Below are 20,512 nucleotides of genomic sequence, written 5' to 3'. Positions count from 1 at the left end.
ACATCTTTTTATCCATTCATCTATAGATGGACACTTGGTGGGGGCACCTGGGTGGCTCAGTCAGTTGAGCATCCGACTTCGGCTCAGGTCATGATCTCACAGCCTGTGAGTTCGAGCCCCGCATCGGGCTCTGTGCTGACAGCTCAGAGCCTGGAGCCTGCTTTGGATTCTGTGTCTCCCTCTCTCTCTGCCCCTCCCCTGCTCATGCTCAGTCTCTCTGTCAAAAATAAACAAACATTAAAAAAAAATTATAGATGGACACTTGGCTGCTTCATAATTTGGCTATTGTAAATAATACTGCAAATAAACACAGGGGTGTATGTATCCTGTTCATTAGTGTTTTTGTATTTTGGGGATAAATACCCAGTAGAGTGATTACTGAATCACAGAGTAGTTCTATTTTAAATCTTTTGAGGAACCTCCATACTGTTTTCCATAGTGGCTGCACCAGTTTGCATTCCCACCAACAGTGAACAAAGACCCTTTTTCTCCACATCCTTGCCAGAACTTGTTGTTTCCTATGTTTTTGATTTTAGCCATTCTGACTGGTGTGAGGTGATATCTCATTATAGCTTTGATTTGTATTTCCTTGATGATGAGTGATGTGGATCATCTTTTCATGTGCCTGTTGGTCTCTGGATGTCTTCTTTGGAGTAAATCTATTCATGTCTTCTGCCCATTTTGTAATTGGATTATTTGTTGTTGTTGTTGTTGTTTTTAATTTTTTAATGTTTATTTATTTTTGAGAGAAAGAGACAGAATGTGAGCAGGGGAGGGGCAGAGAGAGGGAGACACAGAATCTGAAAGAGGCTCCAGGATCTGAGGTATCAGCACAGAGCCTGACGCAGGGCATGAACCCACGAACTGTGAGATCATGACCTGAGCTGAAGTCCGACGCTCAACTGAGCCACCCAGGTGCCCCTATTTTTTTGGTATTGAGTTGTATAAGTTCTTTATATATTTTGGATACTAACCCCTTACTGGATATATCATTTGCAAATATCTTCTCCCATTCAATAGGTTGTCTTTTTGTTTTGTTGACTGTTTCCTTTGCTGTACAGAAGCTTTTTATTTTGAGGTAGTCCCAATAGTTTAGTTTTGCTTTTATTTCCCTTGCCTTAGGAGACATATTTAGAAAAATGTTACTACAGCTGTTGTAAGAGAGATAGCTTCCTGCGCTCTCTTCTAGAATTTTTATGGTTTCAGGTCTCACATTCAGTTCTTTAATCCATTTTGAGGAAACTCTCATAAACAAGCTAATGTTACACATACAGAAACTAGAAAAAGAATGAACAAAGTCAAAAATTAGTAGAAGGAGGGAAATAATAAAGATCAAAGTAGAAATAAATGAAATAGAGACTCAAAAAAAAAAAAAAATAGATCAGTGAACCTAAAAGCTAGTTCTTTCAAAAGATAAACAAAATTAATAAATCTTAGCCAGACTCGTCAAGAAAAAAGACAGAGAACTCAAATAAATAAAATTAGAAAGAGAAGTTACAACCAACATTACAGAAATACAAAAGACTGTAAAAGACTACTATAAAAAATTATATGCCAACTAAATTGACAACATAGAAGTGGATAAACTGCTTATAAATATACAATTTTCGGGGCGCCTTGGTGGCTCAGTCGGTTAAGCGTCCGACTTCAGCTCAGGTCACGATCTCACGGTCCGTGAGTTCTAGCCCTGCGTCGGGCTCTGGGCTGATGGCTCAGAGCCTGGAGGCTGCTTCTGATTCTGTGTCTCCCTCTCTCTCTGCCCCTCCCCTATTCATGCTTTGTCTCTGTTTCAAAAATAAATAAACGTTAAAAAAACAAATAAATAAATAAATAAATACACAATTTTCCAAAACTGAATCAAGAAAAAAAGGAAAATCTGAACAAACCAATTACTAATAACAAAATTGAATCATAATCAAAAAACAACCAAGAAAAAAAAGTCCAGGACTAGAAGGTTTCACAGATGAATTCTACCAAACACTTAAAAAAGAGTTAATACTTATCTTTCTTGAACTACTTTAAAAATATAAAAGAGAAAGAAATGCTTCCAAATTTATTCTATGAGGCCATCATTATCCTGATACCAAAACTGAACACAGATACAATAAAAAAAAAGGGAGAGAAATTACAGACCAATACTCAACAAAATATTAGCAAACCATATTCAGCAATACATTAAATGGTTCATTCACCATGATCAAGTTGGATTTATTCCAGGAATACAAGGATAGTTCGATATCCATTACTCCATCAACATGATACACCACATTAACTAAATGAAGGATATAATCCATATGATCACCTCAATAAATGCAGAAAAACATTTGACAAAATTCAATATACATTCATGATAAAAACTTTCAATAAGGTGTGTTTAGAGGACACATACCTCAACATAATAAAGGACATAGATAAAAAACCCATAGTTAACATCATAGTGAATAGTTAAAAGTGGAAAGCTTTCCTTTAAGAGCAGGAACAAAACAAGGATGCCTATCCTTGCCACTTTTATTCAACACATTACTAAAGTCCTAGTCACAGCAATCAAAGAAGAAATGAAAGGCATCCAAATTGGTAAGGAAAAGGTAAAATGGTCACTATCTACAGATGACATGATACTACATGTTGAAAACCCTAAAGACTCCACCAAAAATTATTAGAATAAGTGAATTCAGTAATGTTGCAGGATACCGAATATACAAAAATCTGTTCCATTTCTATACATTAATAAAGAAATAGCAGAGGGGCACCTGGGTGGCTTAGTTGATTGAGTGTCTGACTTTGGCTCAAGTCATGATCTCCTGGTTCATGAATCTGAGCTCCATATCAGGCTCGCTGCTGTCAGCACAGAGCCCATTTCAGAACCTCTGTCCCCTCTCTCTGCCCCTCCCCTGCTTGTGCCCACTCTCTCTCTCTCAAAAATAAATAAACATTAAAAAAAAAAGTAGCAGAAAGAGAAATTAAGAAAACAATCCCATCCACAATTGTACTGAAAAGAATAAAACACCTAGGGATAAATTTAACAAGGAGATTAAAGACCTGTACTTTGAAAACTATAAAATACCACTGAAATAAACTGAAGACAACACAAACAAATGAAAAGATATAACATGCTCATGGGCTCAAAGAATTCATATTGTTAAATGTCCATACTACTAAAAGCAATTTACAGACTCAATGTAATCCCTATGAAAATACCAACAGCATTTTTCACAGAACTAGAACAAATAATGTCCATAATTTGTATGGAACCACAAAAGATCCTGAAGAGCCAAAGAAAGAAGAACAAAACTGGAGGTATCACAATCCCAGTTTTCAAGATATACTACATAGCTATAGGAATCAAAGCAGTATAGTACTGGCACAAAAGTAGACACATCAATAGAACAGAGAGCCCAGAAATTAACCCATGCTTATGTGGTCAATTAATTTACAACAAAGGAAGCAAGAATATACAATGGGGGAAAAGGCAATCTCTTCATTAATGGTGTTGGGAAAACTGGACACCTGCATGCAAAAGAATGAAACTGGACCACTTTCATATACTATTATACACAATGGTAAATTCAAAATGGATTAAAGACCTAAAGTAGAGCATGAAACTATAGAACTCCTAGGAGAAAACACAGGCAGTAAACTCTTGGGCATCAGCCTTAACAATATTTTTTCTGGTCCTCTCTCCTCAAGCAAGGGAAACAAAAGCAAAAATACACTATTGAGACTGAATCAAACTAAAAAGCCTTGGTACAGCAAAGGATACTATCCACAAAGCAATAAGGTGATATATTGAACAGGAGAAGACAATTGCAAATGATAATAGCCACCAAGGGGTTGATATCCAAAATATATAAGGAACTCATACAACTCAGCACCCAAAAAACCCCACAAATAATCCAATTAATAAATGGTAAGAGAACCTGAAAAGACGTTTCCCAAAGAATACATACAGATGGACAACAAACACATGAAAAGATGCTCAGTGTTACTAACCATCAGAGAAATACAAATTAAAACCACAATGAGATATTACCTTACACCTGTCACAATGGCTATTACCAAAAAAACAAGAAATGGTAAGTGTTGGCCAGAATGTAGAGAAAAGCAAACCTTTGTGAACTATTGGTAGGAATGTAAATTGGTACCACTGTGGAAAACCAAGTGGCAATTCCTTAAAAAATTAAAAATAGAAATATCATACAATCTAGTAATTCAACTTCAGGGGTTTACCCAAAGAAAATGAAAACGCTAATTTGAAAAGATATATGCACCCCTACAATTTACTGCAGCATTATTTACAATAGACAAGATATGGAAACAACCTAATTGTCCTCTGACAGATGAAATGATAAAGAAGATGTAATATATGTACACAATGTAATATTACTCAGCATAAGAAAGAATGAAATCTAAGGGCACCTGGGTGGCTCAATCGGTTGGGCGTCCAACTTCGGCTTAGGTCATGGTCTCACAGTTTGTGAATCTGAGCCTCACATGGGGCTCATTGCTGTCAATGTGAAGCCCACTTCAGATCCTCTATCCCCCTCTCTCTGCCCCTCCCCCACTTGTACACGCGCTCTCTCTTTCAAAAATAAATAAACATGAAAAAAATATTTTAAAAGAATGAAATCTAGGGGAAGGAGGACAAAAGAATGAAATCTTGCCATTCATGACAACGTGGATGGACCTAGTTGGTATTATGCTAAATGAAGTAAGTCAGATAAAGACAAAAACGCCATATGATTTTATTTATATCTGGAATCTAAAAAACAAAACAAATGAGCAAACGAAAAAACAGAAGCAGACTCATAAATACAGAAAACAAATTGGTGGTTATAAGAGGGGAAGGGGATGAGCAAAATAGGTGAAGGGATTAAAAGGTACAAATGTCCAATTATAAAATAAATAAATCACAACAGTGATTAAGTACAAAATAGGAAATACAGTGAATACTTTAATTTTTTATGTTGACAGATGGTAACTATACTCATTGTGGTAAGCATTTGGTAATGTTTATAATTACCTAATTACCATGTTATACACCTGAAACTAATATTGCATGTCAATTATACTGCAATTAAAAATAAAAATTGAGGGGCACCTAGGTGGCTTAGTTGATTAAACATCTGACTCATGGTTTTGGCTCAGGTAATGATCTCACTGTCCTTGAGTTTGAGCCCTGTATCGGGCTCTGTGCTGACATTGCGGAGCCTGCTTTGGATTCTGTCTCCCTCTCTCTGTGCTCCTCCCCCACTAGCTCTCTATCTCTCTCTCAAAATAAATAAAAAATAAACTTACAAAAAAAAACATTTAAAAGAAATAAAAATAGGAAAAAAAAAAATCATCAACTCTAAAAAAAAAGAAAGAAAACTCCTAATGGGGCTCCTGGATGGCTCAGTCAGTTAAGTGTCCAACTTCCACTCAGGTCATGATCTCGGGGTTAGTGAGTTCAAGCCCCACATTGGGCTCTGTGCTGACAGCTCAGAGCCTGAAGCCTGCTTCAGATTCTGTGTCTCCCTCTCTCTCTGCCCCTGTCCCGCTCACACTCTGTCTCTCTCTTTCTCAAAAATAAACATTAAAAAAAATTTTTTTAAATAAAAATTTGTATGTTATGTCAATGGATCCCAACTAGCCAAAACAATCTTGAAACAGAGTGAAGTTATAAGACACACACTTTCTGATTTCAAAACTTACTACAAAGCTATAGGAATCAAAATGGTATGGTACTGACATAAGGACAAACATATACTAATGGAATAAAACACAGAGTCCAGAAATAAACTCATATAAATGGTCAAACTATTTTTGGTAAGGATGCCAAGACCCTTCAGTGGGGTAAGGGTGGTCTTTTCAGCAAATGATACTAGGAAAACTGGATATCCACATGCAAAAGAATGAAGATGGATCCTTACCTTCTACCATACACAAAAAGTAACTCAAAATGAATCAAAGAGCTAAAACTGTAAAAATCTTAGAAGAAAACACAGGGGAAGATCTTTGTGACCTTAGATTTGTCAATAATTACTTAAATATGACACCAACAACACAGGCATCAAGAGAAAAAACAGAAAAATTGGGCTTTACCAAAGTAGTGCACCATAAAGAGAGTAAAGGGGTGCCTGGGTGGCTCAGTTGGCTGAGTGTCCGACCCTTAATTTTGGCTCAGGTCATGATCTCATGGTTCATGGGACTGAGCCCTGCATTGGGCTCTACGCACTGAGAGTGCGGACCCTGCTTGGGATTCTCTGTCTCCCTCTCTCTCTGCCCCACCCTCTGTTCCCACTCTCTCTCTCTCAAAATAAACAAACACTTTTTTAAAAAAAGAGAGAGGGACACCTGGGTGGCTCAGTTGGTTGAGCATCTGATTTTGGCCAGGTCATGATCTCAGGGCTCACGAGTTTGGGCGCTGCATCAGGCTTGCTGCTGTTAGCATAGAGCCCACTTCAGATCCTCTGTCACCCTCTCTCTCTGCCCCTCACTTACTCTCTCTCTCTCTGAAAACTAAAAAAACACTTTAAAAAAGAGTAAAAAGGGGCACCTGGGTGGCTCAGTCAGTTGAGCGTCCGACTTTAGCTCAGGTCATGATCTCACAGCTCCTGAGTTCGAGCCCCGTGTCAGGCTCTATGCTGACAGCTCAAAGCCTGGAGCCTGCTTCAGATTCTGTGTCTCCCTCTCTCTCTGTCCCTAACCCACTCACATTCTGCCTCTGTCTCTCTCAAAAATAAACATTAAAAAAATTTTTTTTAATAAAAATAAAAAATAAAAAAGAGTAAGACAACACACAGAATAGAAGAAAACATATGTAAATCATATAGTTGGTAAGTGATTAATGCCATACTATATCAAGAACTCTCACAACTTTTGTGTCAACTATACTTCAATTAAAATAAAAAACAACAGGGGCGCCTGGGTGGCGCAGTCGGTTAAGCGTCCGACTTCAGCCAGGTCACAATCTCGCGGTCCGTGAGTTCGAGCCCCGCGTCAGGCTCTGGGCTGATGGCTCAGAGCCTGGAGCCTGTTTCCGATTCTGTGTCTCCCTCTCTCTCTGCCCCTCCCCCGTTCATGCTCTGTCTCTCTCTGTCCCAAAAATAAATAAACGTTGAAAAAATAAATAAATAAATAAATAAATAAATAAAATAAAAAACAACAAACAACTCTCAGAGGGCACCTGGTTAGCTCAGTTGAGACAGCATAAGACTTGATATTGGGGTCTTGACTTCAAGCCCCACATTGTGTGGACAGTCTATTAAAAAAGACTCTCATTACTCGAAACAAAAAGCAAGCACCCAATTCAAAGATGAGAAAAGAATCTGAATAGACTTCTCTTTAAAGAAGATACACAAATAGCCAATAAGTAAATGAAATGATGATCAACATCATGAATGAAATGCCAAATCAAAGCTCCAATGAGATACTACTTCATACCCATTTGGATGACAATTATAAAAAAAAAAATAGAAGGTATCAAGTGTTGGCACAGATATAGAGCAATCAGGGGCACCTGGGTGGCTAAGTCAGTCAGCATCTGACTTCAGCTCAGGTAACGACCTCATGGTTCGTGGGTTTGAGCCCTGTGTTGGGCTCTGCACTGACAAGGCTGAGTCTGCTTGGGATTCTCTCTCCCTCTCTCTCTCTGCCCCTCCCCAACTTGCTCTTTCTCTCTCTCTCAAAATAAATAGACTTAAAAAAAAAAAAAGAGAGAGAGATAGAGAAATCAGAACCATTGTGCATGGCTGGTGGGATGTAAAATGGGCCAGCTAGTGTGAAAAACAGTTTCCTCAAAAAGTTGAAATAGAATTACCATATGATCCAGCAATTCCAATTAAAAGCATTTGACAGACCCAAATGTCTATCAAAAATAAATGGGTAAACAAAATGTGGTATATACATATGGTGGAATATTATTCAGGCATAAAAAGAAATGATATTCTGATACATGCTAGAATGTAGATGGACCTTGAAAGCATCATGCTAAGTGAAATAAGCCAGATACAACTGGGCAATTATTTTATGATTCCACTTTATGAGATTCCTAAAACTGGCTAATTCATTGAGATACAAGGTAGAATAGAGGTTACCAGGGCTTAGGAGGAGGAGGAATGGGCAGTTATTGTTTAATTGGCATAGTTTCCGTTTAGGATGATAAGAAAGTTCTGGAAATAGATAGTGGTGATGGTTATGCAACATTGTGAATGTACTTAATGCCACTGAACTGTACACTTAAAGTGGTAAATTTTATGCTGTTTATTTTACCACAATACAAAAAAAAATATGACTCAAAACATCAAAGAAATTACAGAAAAGAGACAAAAGTTTCCTTTGAATTATAAACTACACATGCTACCCCTCTCCCAACTCATCACTAATTGATAACTGCAGTTGAAGTAACAGGATTACAAATGCCAAGTGAATTTGAATCTGAAGAGCTGGACAGAAACTTAAACTGACCTCCCACTCAATCAGATGACAGATTCAAGACAATGTCTAAATAATGGAGCACCTTACATAATTTGAAAAGTGACTTAGGCTGATCCAAAATCTATCATTTATCTTTACTTACCGGCCTTAGTTCTGTCCATGAAGCCACATGGAATAAATCTAATTCTTCTTCAATAAAACAAGCACTGATCAGGGCACTTTGGCAGCTCATTTGGTTAAGTGTCCCACTTTTGGTTTCAGCTCAGGTCAAGATCTCATGCTTTCATGAATTCGGGCCCCATCCCCTACTTGGGATTCTCTCTGCCCCCTCTCTCTCTGCCCCTCCCCGACTTGCACTGTCTTTCTCAAAATAAATAAAAAACTAAAAATAAAAAAAAAAGCTCTGATCATTTTTAAAGACAACTTTTATGTCCAACAGTATTTTCCACTAAGCTAGATATCCCCAGTCCCTTCAAGCATTCTATATGGTTTCTATAGCTTTATCCATTCTGAAAACTTCCCCTGAAATGTTTACCGGTTTAAAATTATTCACCCCCCCCAAACATAAAATTAAATTAAATTAAAATAAAATAATTCACCCAAACTGTATATAAGCCAAATGTGACCTCTTCCTGGTTATTTTGATTACTGCAGCCTAATACTGTTAAGTTTTTGACATCTCCAACACACAATTTTATATATTAAATATAAAACTTTTAGTTTGGGCTTCATATCTTCCCAGTCTGTGGGGAAAACACTCTTATTATATAAGTAATAAATACCCATAGTAGGGAAATTAGAAAAAAAAATAATGGGAAAAATATTTTAAAGTAAAATTAATTTTATCAAAAATAATTTTTAGACAGTATGGTTTACTTGACTTACAGTTTTGTGATGTCTTTTAAATTTTTTTGTTTTTAGAGAGAGCACAAGTGGAAGAGAGGGGCAAAGGGGGAAGGGGAGGGGAGAGACAGAGAAAGAGAGAGAGAGAGAGAGAGAGAGAGAGAATGAATCTTAACCAGCCTCCATGTTCAGTGCAGAGCCCACTGCAGGGCTTAATCCCTCGATCCTGGGATCACAACCTGAACTGAGATCAAGAGTTGGATGCTTAACCAACTGAGCCATCCAGGCATGCCATGATGTATCTTTCAATCAACAATTCTCACTCAACAATTTATCATGGATACTTCAACATGACAAAGTTCTATCTTCATCCCATTCTTAATAAAAAGCAGATACTTCATTTGTATCTGCCAAGTCATGACTCATTTTTAAACAGCTTTATTGAAATATAATTCACATACCATACCACACAATTTACCCATTTAAAATGTACAATTCAATGTTTTTTAGCATATTCACACATATATACAAACATCACTACAGTTGATTTTAGGACATTTCCATTACCTCAAAAAGAAACCCTGTACCCCTTAGCTATCATTCCTCATACCCCCTTCTTTCACTCCAGTCCCAAGCAATCACTAATCTATTTCCAATCTCTACAGGTTTCTCTATTTTGGACATTCATATGAACACACTCATATATATGTGGCCTTTGTATCTAGCTTACTTCACTTACTATATGTTTTCAAATTTCGTCTATGATGTAGCATGTATCAGTATATTATTCTTTTTATAGCTGAAAAATATTCTATCGTATGTGTGTGCCACATGTGTTTATCCATTCATCCATTCATGGACATTTGTTTTTTTTTTCCTACCTTTTGGCTATTACGAAGAATGCTGCCATGAACATTCTTATAGAAGTTTCTGGGTGCAAATGTGCTTTCATTTCTCATGGATATATATACACTTAGGAGTGAAATTGCATATTTAATCATTTGAAGAAGTGATAGTTTTCCAAAGAGGTTGAATCATTTTTAGATTTCTACTATCAGTGTATGAGGGTTCCAATTTCTCCACATCCTCAACAACTGTTATTATCTGATTTTGTGATTCTAACCATCCTAGTGGGTGTGAAATTGTGTATCACTGTGACTTTGATTTTGATTTCTCTGATAATTAACAATGTCAGGCATATGTTCATGTGCTTATTAGCCATTTGTATATCTGCTTTGAAGGAATGTGCATTCACATTCTTTGCCCATTTATTAATTGCATTATTTGCCTTTTTATTATTGAGTAGTAAGTTCCTTATATATTCTAGATCCATGTGACATATGGACATATGATTTGAAATGTTGTCTCCTGGGGTGACTGGGTGGCTCAGTTGGTTAAGCATCTGACTTCAGCTCAGGTCATGATCTCTCAGTTCATGGGTTCAAGCCCCGCATCAGCCTCTGTGCTGACAGCTCAGAGCTCAGAGCATGGAGCTTACTTTGGATTCTGTCTCTCTCTCTCTCTCTCTCTCAAAAATAAATACGCATTAAAAAAAAATGTTTTCTCCTATTCTATGGGCTTTCCACTTTCTTGATTATGTCCTTTCAAGTACACAATTTGGTAACTTTGATGAAGTCCAGTTTATCTATTTTTTTCTTTTGTTGCCCATATTTTGTGTCATATCTAAGAATCTTGATGTTTAAGAACCTTTTCTATAATTTTTACAACAAACTCATTGATTTGTAATTTTTGAAATTAATCTTTTTTTCTATTTAATACTTTTCTCAAAAACTTTTTTTTTTTTTTTTAATTTTTTTTTTTTTTTTTCAACGTTTATTTATTTTTGGGACAGAGAGAGACAGAGCATGAACGGGGGAGGGTCAGAGAGAGAGGGAGACACAGAATCGGAAACAGGCTCCAGGCTCCGAGCCATCAGCCCAGAGCCCGACGCGGGGCTCAAACTCACGGACCGCGAGATCGTGACCTGGCTGAAGTCGGACGCTTAACCGACTGCGCCACCCAGGCGCCCCTCAAAAACTTTTTAATGTTCATTTATTTTCAAGAGAGAGACAGAGTATGAGCAGGAGAGGGGCAGAGACAGAGGGAGACACAGAATCCAAAGCAGACTCCAGGCTCTAAGCTGTCAGCACAGAGCCTGATGTGGGGCTCCAACTCACGAACCGCGAGATCATGACCTGAGCCGAAGTTGGACACTTAACCAACTGAGCCACCCAGGTGCCTCCATACCTTTTTTTTTTTTTTTTTTTTTTTAATGTTTATGTATTTATCTTGAGAAAGAGAAAAAGAGAGCTTGCAAGCAGGGGAGGGGCAGAGAGAAAGAATCCCAAGCAGGCTCTGCATTTTAAGTGCAGAACCTGATGTAGGGCTCGACCCCAGGAATTGTGAGATCATGACCTGAGCCAAAATCAAGAGTCAGGACACTTAACCGACTGAGCCACCCAGATGCACTTCTATTTTATACTTGTATACTTTTTTTCCATTTCTGTTTTCAATTTTATATATATATGTGTGTGTGTATATATATATATATATACATATATATATATATATACACACATGTATATATGTGTATATATATAACATATATATATAATTTTATTTATCTTTGTGTGTTAACACTTAAATTTCTAGTTTATATCCTAGTCTGTGTACTGGCATATAAACATCTGAGGCTTTTAAAGATTGTTCCTGATTCTATAGCAGTAATTTTAATCTTTTTTTTTTTTAACATTTATTCATTTTTGAAAGAGAGAGAGAACGAGTGAGGGAGGAGCAGAGAGAGAGAGACATGGAATCTGAAGCAGGCTTCAGGCTCTGAGCTGTCAGCACAGAGCCCAATGCCGGGCTCGAACTCACAAACTGCAAGATCATGACCTGAGCCAAAGATGGATGCCCAACCACCTGAGCCACCCAGGCACCCCTAATCTGTTTTTAAGTTTATTTATTTTTGAGAGAGAGAGAGCATGACTGGGGGGGGGGGTTGGGTGGGTGGGCAGAAAGACAGAGAGATCGACAGAGAGAGAGGGCTGTCAGCAGAGAGCTGGATGCAGGGCTTGAACTCACAAACGGTAAGATCATGACCTAAACTGAAATTAAGAGTCAGATGCTTAATTGACTGAGTCACCCAGGTGCCCCTAATCTTAATCTTAATTCCCTACGTACTGTCCAACTTTTTTTTTTGCCTGTTTTTCCATTTGAAGACTGAAAATATTTTGCACTTATTGTCTGCATCACTTACAAATTGAGGGATTCAATTATGAAAATTATTATCTTAAACTGTGATACTTCCATAGAAAATATTAATATTTTATTCAAAATATGGTGATAAATTTAAATTTTATCTCATAAGACAGCTAAGGACAGGAAAAATATATAGTAGCATTTAGAGCCTAGTGGAAAATAAAATACCTTAGTAAATATATACAATCACTGAGCTCTATTACTCACTTTTTAAATGAAGTATTAAAAATTACTAGAAGCAGTCAGAAGGCAGTGGCCCTTGCAAATATATATTATTTCAACTCTTTTGTCCTTTAGTCTCACCTGAAAAGTGCATATACCAGGGTAGCAATCAAAGCGAAACTGACCACAACTGCCACAAGTACTTGGTCACTTACTCCTTCTATGACTGAATCATCATCCAGTTTCAAACTTTGAACCTCACTGTGATATTTGGCCATTCCAAGTCTAAAATATAAAGAAACAAGACGAAAGTTACAAATGACACAGTAAAAATAAAATATACTAATCAAAACAACATAAATATAACTGACTTCTAAGGTTTTTAAATTTTCAGAGTGCCCACTTAAGGAAGGTTGTTGCATTAACTACAACTCCAGTGAGGATTCTCCCTTTGAGTTCTGTAAAATTTGCCAGACACATTATTTTGAGGAAAAGAAAATTCTACTTCCTTTAAGGTAAACAATTACTCTAATTTGTCATCCATTTACAGTTTTTAAAAACAAATTAAAAAATACCGTTTCTTCTTCAAGCTCAGTTCCTTTAATCTTAAAGGAAAAAAAGACATTCCTCATGCTCAACAGCTCTTCTCATTCTTGAATACCAAATCAATTCTCCAAGTAAATCAGATCCCTCCTCTCCCTTATAGCACTAAATGTGTCCTGGAATGCACCATGTATAGATAAGGAAAGCAATATATTCTCTTCTTACGTAAATATTCTTATATTATCTAGCTTAGTGCTCTGTACACAGTAGGACCTAATAAATACATGTTTAAATAAAAGTGACTTACCTTACTTACAGTGTTAGTAATTTGAAAAGTAAAAGACATTTAGGCTATAGCACATTTATATCTACTAAGATTAGTTGAATTAATGAAAATTCTGGTGCTTGAAAACAATTAGCCTCACCTGGAACTAAACTCAGCTTATGGTTCAGAATTCTTTGAACTGCCTGGAATATGGAATCACTCTGAGGCTGCATTTCCTTATGAAGAGAAGAGGGAGGATATGAAACTCTGCTTCCCATACACTAAGCTAGAGAAAAATGGTAATATTCAATTTCTATAGGTATGAAGGGAAATAATCCAACCACATCAGAGTCCAAGTATCATAGGTAATTCTTATTTTTTATATGGCAAAAGAGAAAAATTTAGTCTCATAAGACACCACAAGGAAAATAAAGGAAATATTCAATTAAATATATATGACTATTCATAATTAAAATAAAATCCTGTAGGGGCACCTGGGTGGCTCAGTTGGTTAAGCATCTGACTTTGGCTCAGGTCATGATCTCGCAGCTCCTGAGTTCAAGCTCCGTGTCGGGCTTTGTGCTGACAGCTAGGTGCCTGGAGACTGTTTCAGATTCTGTGTCTCCTTCTCTCTCTGTCCCTTCCCCCTCATGCTCTGTCTCTCGCTCTCAAAAATATATACACTTAAAAAAAAAAGAGAAAATAAAAAAAAATAAAATAAAATTCTGTATATATGTACCTTATTGCACTGATAAGTTTTATTCATTAATCTAGTGAGTTTCTGTTAAGAGGAAACTGTGAAAGTCTAACACCTTTAAGAGAATCTGAACTAGCAGCTAAAAACGAAATTACCTTATGGAAGCAAACAAACAGATCAAGGTCAGTTTCCATCGGCTTTACACATAATAACAGCCTAATATATCAGGAACTTTCTAATGATAGGTTTCAAATAACCATTATGAAGGCCACACACCAGGAAACTCAGAAAAGCAGCTGTAACTTCATTATTTTCATTCAAAAGAACAGTTAAATGAACTGCCAAATGAAGGTGAAAAAACAGCCTCAAGTAGTGTAGGGGTGGGTCATGTAGTATTTAGATATTTATTTTTTCAGGTTTCCTCTTCTTATATTTTATTTTATTTTTTAAAAGATTTAAGTAATCTCTACACCCAACGTGGGCTCAACTCTACAAGTCCAAGATAAAAAGTCACAGGCTCCGGTGACTGAACCAGCCAGGTGTCTGGCTCTTTTTAGAGATGCTATGTACAGCTGTATCAAAAGTCCTAAGAACAGTCAGAACTATTTCTATCTGCAGAAAGATAACCAAAATGCTATCCCCTTGTGTCAAGATTTCCCACTTCTAACTACTGAAAAGTGAAAAGATTTTTCCCTATGCTATACATTTAGGCAATTCACTACTGAATAGGAGAATTTGTCGCCCCAAAATACGACTTTTGGTTTAAGAATTACTTTAGATTGGTTATTAAAAACAAACAGCAAACAAAGGAAAGGCTCTGAAAACTAAGTAGAAGCTATCCTATTTTTAAGAGCCATTTATGAGTAAAATCTCCATTTGTAAGGGTGTCTCTCTCTGTACCGGAAGAGGAGGACTAAATCTCTAGAAATTTTTATGAATGAGGCAGGGACTTAAATCTGCATAACATTACCCTTGTTTGCTGTGCTTTTCCTGGGAATCTCTCATAACTATGCTCCCTCCCTCCCCCAACATCTTTCTTTGGTCTTTAGCTGAAGGTGGTATATAATGTGATGGTTTGGGACATTTTGGAGTTACTCAGTTTTCCTGGGTACCTCCCATGTACGCAGAAGGTTTATAAGTTATTAAACTTCTGGGGTTTTTTCCTGTTAATTTGTCTTTTATTACAGGGGAGTCTCTGCCAAGAACCTAGTAGAGAGATAGTTATTTTTTTCTCCCCCACACTCCTTGTATTTTTTTTTAAATGGGTTACACTTGTTTTTGTGTTCTTTCAAGTGCAATCAATGGTAATGTGACTAAATTCCACTGTACAAATTATCTATTCTTTTAATCCTACTGTATATTTAATCTCTATGCAACTAAGATATTGCTTATGATATTGCTTCAGGCACACTTCCAAGAGCTCAGAGAGCCAGGATACTCTAACTCTTGCATGGCCATACTTTTGCATAATTTTACAGCAAAAGTTCCCAATGTTATTAAAATGAAGACACAATACCACAAATTCTAGTATCCTCAAAGGCGTTTGGGCTTAGAGAGGAGAGGTTGGGGGGAGAATGCTGATAAGTTTCTGAGAGGAACAGAGAGGTCAGCTGCATTTTCTGGTTACACGGAAATCCCAGCTAAACCTAGAGCTTTCATATGGAAAACTACTAATCACTGACCTAATTGTTGCGGGCTGCCAATAGCTCAACTTCCACCAGTAGTTTTCTTATGATGAGAGCTAAAAAACAAAATAAAACAAAACTGCAGGAGCTAATAGCTCAAAAATGGGGTATTATAACATCACTCTGTTTGGAAAGAAGCTGATCTAAGATTACAGAGGATAAACACTAAAAAGAAAATTTTCTACTTGAGGAGATGACATAATATCTCAATCTCGAAAAGTCAATCTTATCTGAACTTCAGTTCAACTTTTGCTTTTCACAGTCAGGTCTTGTCTAGATCAGAACAGTGCTCCTGGTTTTGTTCAATGGCATTGGCTCTCAACTCAAGCCTAAGCACTGCTACTTGGACATTAACAGTCCTAGATTTTAGTTCCAATTCTACTACCACAAACTGTGCCCTACATAAACTCTAATGACCTCTCATTTTCTGCAAAATGTAAAAACTGCGCTTGAGGATTTCTTAAGTTCCTTCCCGAATTACATCTCTCTGATTCAGGGTTTTTTGAATTAAAACAAAACAAAACAAACAAACAAAAAACCTCAGAAAGATAAATACAAGTTAAAAGTGGTTACATGTGGGAAATAGACCTGAGAGCCAGCCTTTCACCTTTCCCAGGACACAGTTCTATAGTATTCCTTTAACCATAAAAATAAAAGCCAGTGCCTAACTTCCTCCCTTGAGTGATGAAAATTAGGCTTCAGTGCTCAAAGACAAAATGTCTGTGTCCAGTCCCATTCTTACCTATCACCCTAGTCACTCTATTTCCTGATGGTCGCCTTCCTTCTAAAGGTATCTATCAAGGGCACTCTTAAGACACTCACAGAGACATCTTATTCCTTAGAGCAGTGCACAGGGAATATTACATGTGTTAGGGGCCACTAAATGCTGCTTACTTGAAACCCAGAAATAAAGTTTATAAACTTATAGAACATGATTTCTAATGTATTTCAAAGGATCCTATCAAATATGAAGATAAGAGTTACCAGTACTTCATTTTTGTTTGAGATTCACAGAAACAACACACCATAGATCTTGGAGACAGTGTGGTATAATTGATAGAAGCCTGAAGAGGAAAGGGTTTCTAGCTTGGGTTTTGCTATTGATTAGCTAAGTCTTATTAAGAAGTAGCTTCATATATTAGAGAAGCATAAGCTTTGGAGTCAGGCAACTGTGTACTCATGTGAAGTCTGCATCTCAACTCCCTCATATGTAAAATATGTAAAAATAATTTTAACCATATCAAATGCCCACTTTTTTAAAAAGTAATTTCCACACCCAACATCTCAACTCCCTCATATGTAAAATATGTAAAAATAATTTTAACCATATCAAATGCCCACTTTTTTAAAAAGTAATTTCCACACCCAACGTAGGGCTCAAACTTACAACCTTGAGATCAAGAGTTGCATGCTCTACCTAGTGTGCCAGCCAGGTGCCCCTCAAATGCCCACTTTTTGACGAAAAAAAAGCTCCTTGTTTTATGGAGTTTATAATGAGATAATGAAGGTAAAGCATTTAGCATATTGCTTGTTACACCATACAGACTTTCAGTAAACAGTTGTAATACTTTGATTATTATTATTTAAAAAAAATTTTTTAAAGTAATCTCTACACCTAACGTGGGGCTCCAACTTACAACCCCAAGATCAAGACTTGCATTCTCTACAGTTTGAGTCAGCCAGGCAGCCCTTGGTTACTATTATTAACAACTGTCAAGAAGAACCACTCTAAAACTTAGCCATGCATTCCCTATAGCTGCACTATGGTGCATCTCAAACTCTCTTTAATCAAAGCTCTAAGTATGTATTCCCTGGGAAGACTTGGGAACATGGCCACATAGGACACCCCCATGTTTATCTGAATCTGATAAACAGCTATAGATGACAACTAGTCTCCAACTAACCAAAGTAAGGAGACAGCTAAGGCAAATTATACTCACCTCTCAACTTGGCCTTTTACAAAATTTTCAGAAAAAAATAAGTAAATAAAAATAAGGGAAATACAGGAAATTCCATAACTTCCAAAGGAGAAATCCTTTGTCTTTTTACCCAAGCTCATGTAGAAACATGATAGTCACATGACTTCCACAGTTACATCCAAGAAGCTTTTAATATAATTTCCTTCATCGAGGATAATCGGAGCCACAAATGAAATCTTAAGAACACTGCAGTATCATGCATAAATGCATTATGGGTGAGCAGTCAAGATTAAAAAAGGAGGCTTAGGTCATCTGTGTCAAAGCCTTAAAAACCTGAGCAGCTGGAGTAAAGGTGTTCACTACACCACAGTCCCTCCAGAAAAAGCTAGAATTTGGTTCTCCACATCAAAACACAAGTTGTGGGTGAGTCAGGCTTAAGTCAATGTAACATATACTTACTGACTTTACATGTCTAAGAAGGGTAATGGTCATTAAAGTGCTGGGGACTCGACAGAAACAACCTAGTATGGAATGTAGGAACTCTGGTTAGACAGAGATCCAGAGGCAACAACAGAAGAAACAAAGGCAGTCAAGATACATATTTATCATTTCTAAAGATTTCTCTGCCCTTGGCATAGGGAAGAACATTTTTTAAAAAGACCATTGAGAAGACTTCAGGTAAGATTTTTTTACATTTGCAAAATGATAAATCATCACGTGTCAACTGTTAACTGGTACTTTGTAAGGCGTCCTTAAAAACTCACTGCAATTCTTAATGCTCACGGACAAAACCTACTCCTAATGGGAAAAAGGGGGGTTCCAGGAACTGACAAACCAGAGTAAAGATGTGCTCTAGGAAGTTAAGTTTGCTGCACTCCAAATAAAAGTTTGGCATTATCTTATTAAGTTAAGCATATTCTATGACTCAACAATTCTCCTAGGACTCCAAGGCATGTATCCTAAGGAAACCCTTACACATTTGCACTAGTATCCAGGTGTAAGAATGCTTACAGCACTGTTTTTAGTAGCCTCAAACTAGAACAAAAAATGTCCATTAACAGAACGTGTACACTGTTATAATCATGCAACGGAATACTAGACAGCAATGTAAATTACCTATAGATATAAACAAATTTACTATTAATTCAAAGCCACAAAATACACTGATCCCACTCGTTAGAATTCAAAAACACGCAAAGTAAAACTATATTGTTCAGGCATGCATACAGTAAAGCTCTACGGAAAAGCAAGAAAGTGAGTATCCTAAAAGTCAGTCTAGGGAGGGAATTGTTCTCAGGAAGGAACATTATGTGTGGGTATAACTTCTGAAATATGGGCAGTGTTCTTTTGTTTTTATCTGGGTGTTTATTAAATATTTTTCTTTAACCATGTACATTGTATGCACTTTTCTGCATGTTATGTCGCATAAAAATATACGGTACCCCAGCAGAAATCCACAACTCTAAAAAGGTGAGAGAACTTGAGGACAATCAAGCAAGCCATTAATTAAGACGGCCAACTCCTAGCTCTGCGCTAGGAGAAACAGGCCCTAAGAACTATCGGGGTCCTCACGGACTAACTGGCGCACACCCTCTCCCTAAAGTAGCCTAAGTTTTCAGGGAGTCGAGGCTCACCGCGACCCAAGAAGGAACGGCTGGCTCTCTTCACCCGGCCAAGCACCTAGAACCACCAGACACCCGCCACGTCGGCCCTTCCGCTGTCTCCGGAATTCCGGGCGGGAGCCGGGCGACTCTGGGGTTTAGCCCCGGGCTTCCCGAAGGAAGGCGGAACCCCTGAGTCCGAGGCAGCAACTCCCCCCGCCCCGAAGCCCGAGGCGACCCTTAGGGTAGTCCCGCTCTCGTCCGAGCCCCGCCGGCGGCTCCCGCGGGCCCGGACGCGGGTGGGCGTGGCCGGCCGCGGCCAGGCGGGCCGCCGAGGGGGAGGGGGCGCGTACCTCTCCACCGCAGAGGATACCTCGCCAATTCCCGGTGACTGAGACTAGAGATTATTTCCGGGCACGGCCCCCGCCACCCTCCCAGGCAATCACTAGCTGTCTCTTTTTCAATTTGGAGTGCGGACACAGGCGCACGCGCACTGCCGAGCTTCCGTAAGGGTGCGAGCGGACAGGCGAGGAGGACCCGCCGCCGCCGCCGCCGCCGCCAGGGCCGGGCGCGTGCGCGCCGCGACACGCAGCGGGCCGGCGTCGGGGCGCGCGCGGCGGCGGCGGCAGCGGGGAGGCGGGCCGGCCGGAGCGCGATTGTGCGCAGTGGCTCGTCGGCCGCGGTTCTGGCCTGGGCCGGCGCTCTCCGGAGGAGGGGTGTGGGGGCTGGGGGCGGGGACGCGGGGCTGCGGGCGTGGCCGGGGGCGCGCGCGGCGGGCGCGCGGTCCCGAGTGAAAAGAGAAGGAGGGGCAGCGGGGGTGACGGTGCGGGAGCCGCTGGCAGCGCCGGGAAGGTAGTCCGCGGCCCGGGCGGGAGGAGAAGGTGGGCCAGAGGCCAGGTCAACTGCCCGGACCCTCCAACGCAGCCCCAGACCGAGCGGCAGCGGTTTCTGGAGAGGTGGGGAGGCGCTGCCAAGCCCCAGCTGGGGAAGATGTTCAACGTGGAGTCGGTGGAGCGGGTGGAGCTGTGCGAGAGCCTTCTCACTTGGGTATGTGATGACTGGCGGGTCGGGGAAAGACCCCCTCCCCCAGGCCTCCTTTCCGGGATCCCCCACGCTTGTCG

At 38.9% G+C, this 20,512-nt stretch overlaps 2 protein-coding genes across 11 annotated transcripts in view; one reads left to right on the top strand and one right to left on the bottom strand.

Moving 5' to 3' along the window:
- The window catches only part of RNF170 (ring finger protein 170), a 43,839-nt gene extending 23,981 nt beyond the window's left edge, over positions 1-19,858 (bottom strand). The window contains exons 1-3 of one of the 6 annotated variants that reach the window (XM_045458768.1): positions 19,745-19,765; positions 13,650-13,725; positions 12,823-12,966 (exon numbers count right to left, since the gene is read on the bottom strand). In XM_045458768.1, the coding sequence (XP_045314724.1) occupies positions 12,823-12,959 (137 nt within the window). In that variant the 5' untranslated portion in view covers positions 12,960-12,966; positions 13,650-13,725; positions 19,745-19,765. Of the gene's footprint in view, positions 1-12,822; positions 12,967-13,649; positions 13,741-19,424; positions 19,612-19,744 lie in introns of those variants that run through there. The other 5 variants (XM_045458751.1, XM_045458742.1, XM_045458760.1 and 2 more) reach the window with 5 other exon arrangements.
- A 260-nt stretch (positions 19,859-20,118) lies between these two features.
- The window catches only part of HOOK3 (hook microtubule tethering protein 3), a 116,230-nt gene continuing 115,836 nt past the window's right edge, over positions 20,119-20,512 (top strand). For 2 of the 5 annotated variants that reach the window (XM_045458695.1, XM_045458730.1), the window contains exon 1: positions 20,135-20,438. In XM_045458695.1, coding sequence (XP_045314651.1) covers positions 20,382-20,438 — 57 coding nt within the window. In that variant the 5' untranslated portion in view covers positions 20,135-20,381. Of the gene's footprint in view, positions 20,439-20,512 lie in introns of all 5 variants that reach the window. The other 3 variants (XM_045458704.1, XM_045458674.1, XM_045458685.1) reach the window with 3 other exon arrangements.

The sequence above is a fragment of the Leopardus geoffroyi genome, chromosome B1, assembly GCF_018350155.1.
Source record: "Leopardus geoffroyi isolate Oge1 chromosome B1, O.geoffroyi_Oge1_pat1.0, whole genome shotgun sequence".
NCBI lineage: Eukaryota > Metazoa > Chordata > Mammalia > Carnivora > Felidae > Leopardus > Leopardus geoffroyi.
Note: the sequence above shows the minus strand (reverse complement) of the source record. Positions and strands in the feature narration are given on the sequence as shown.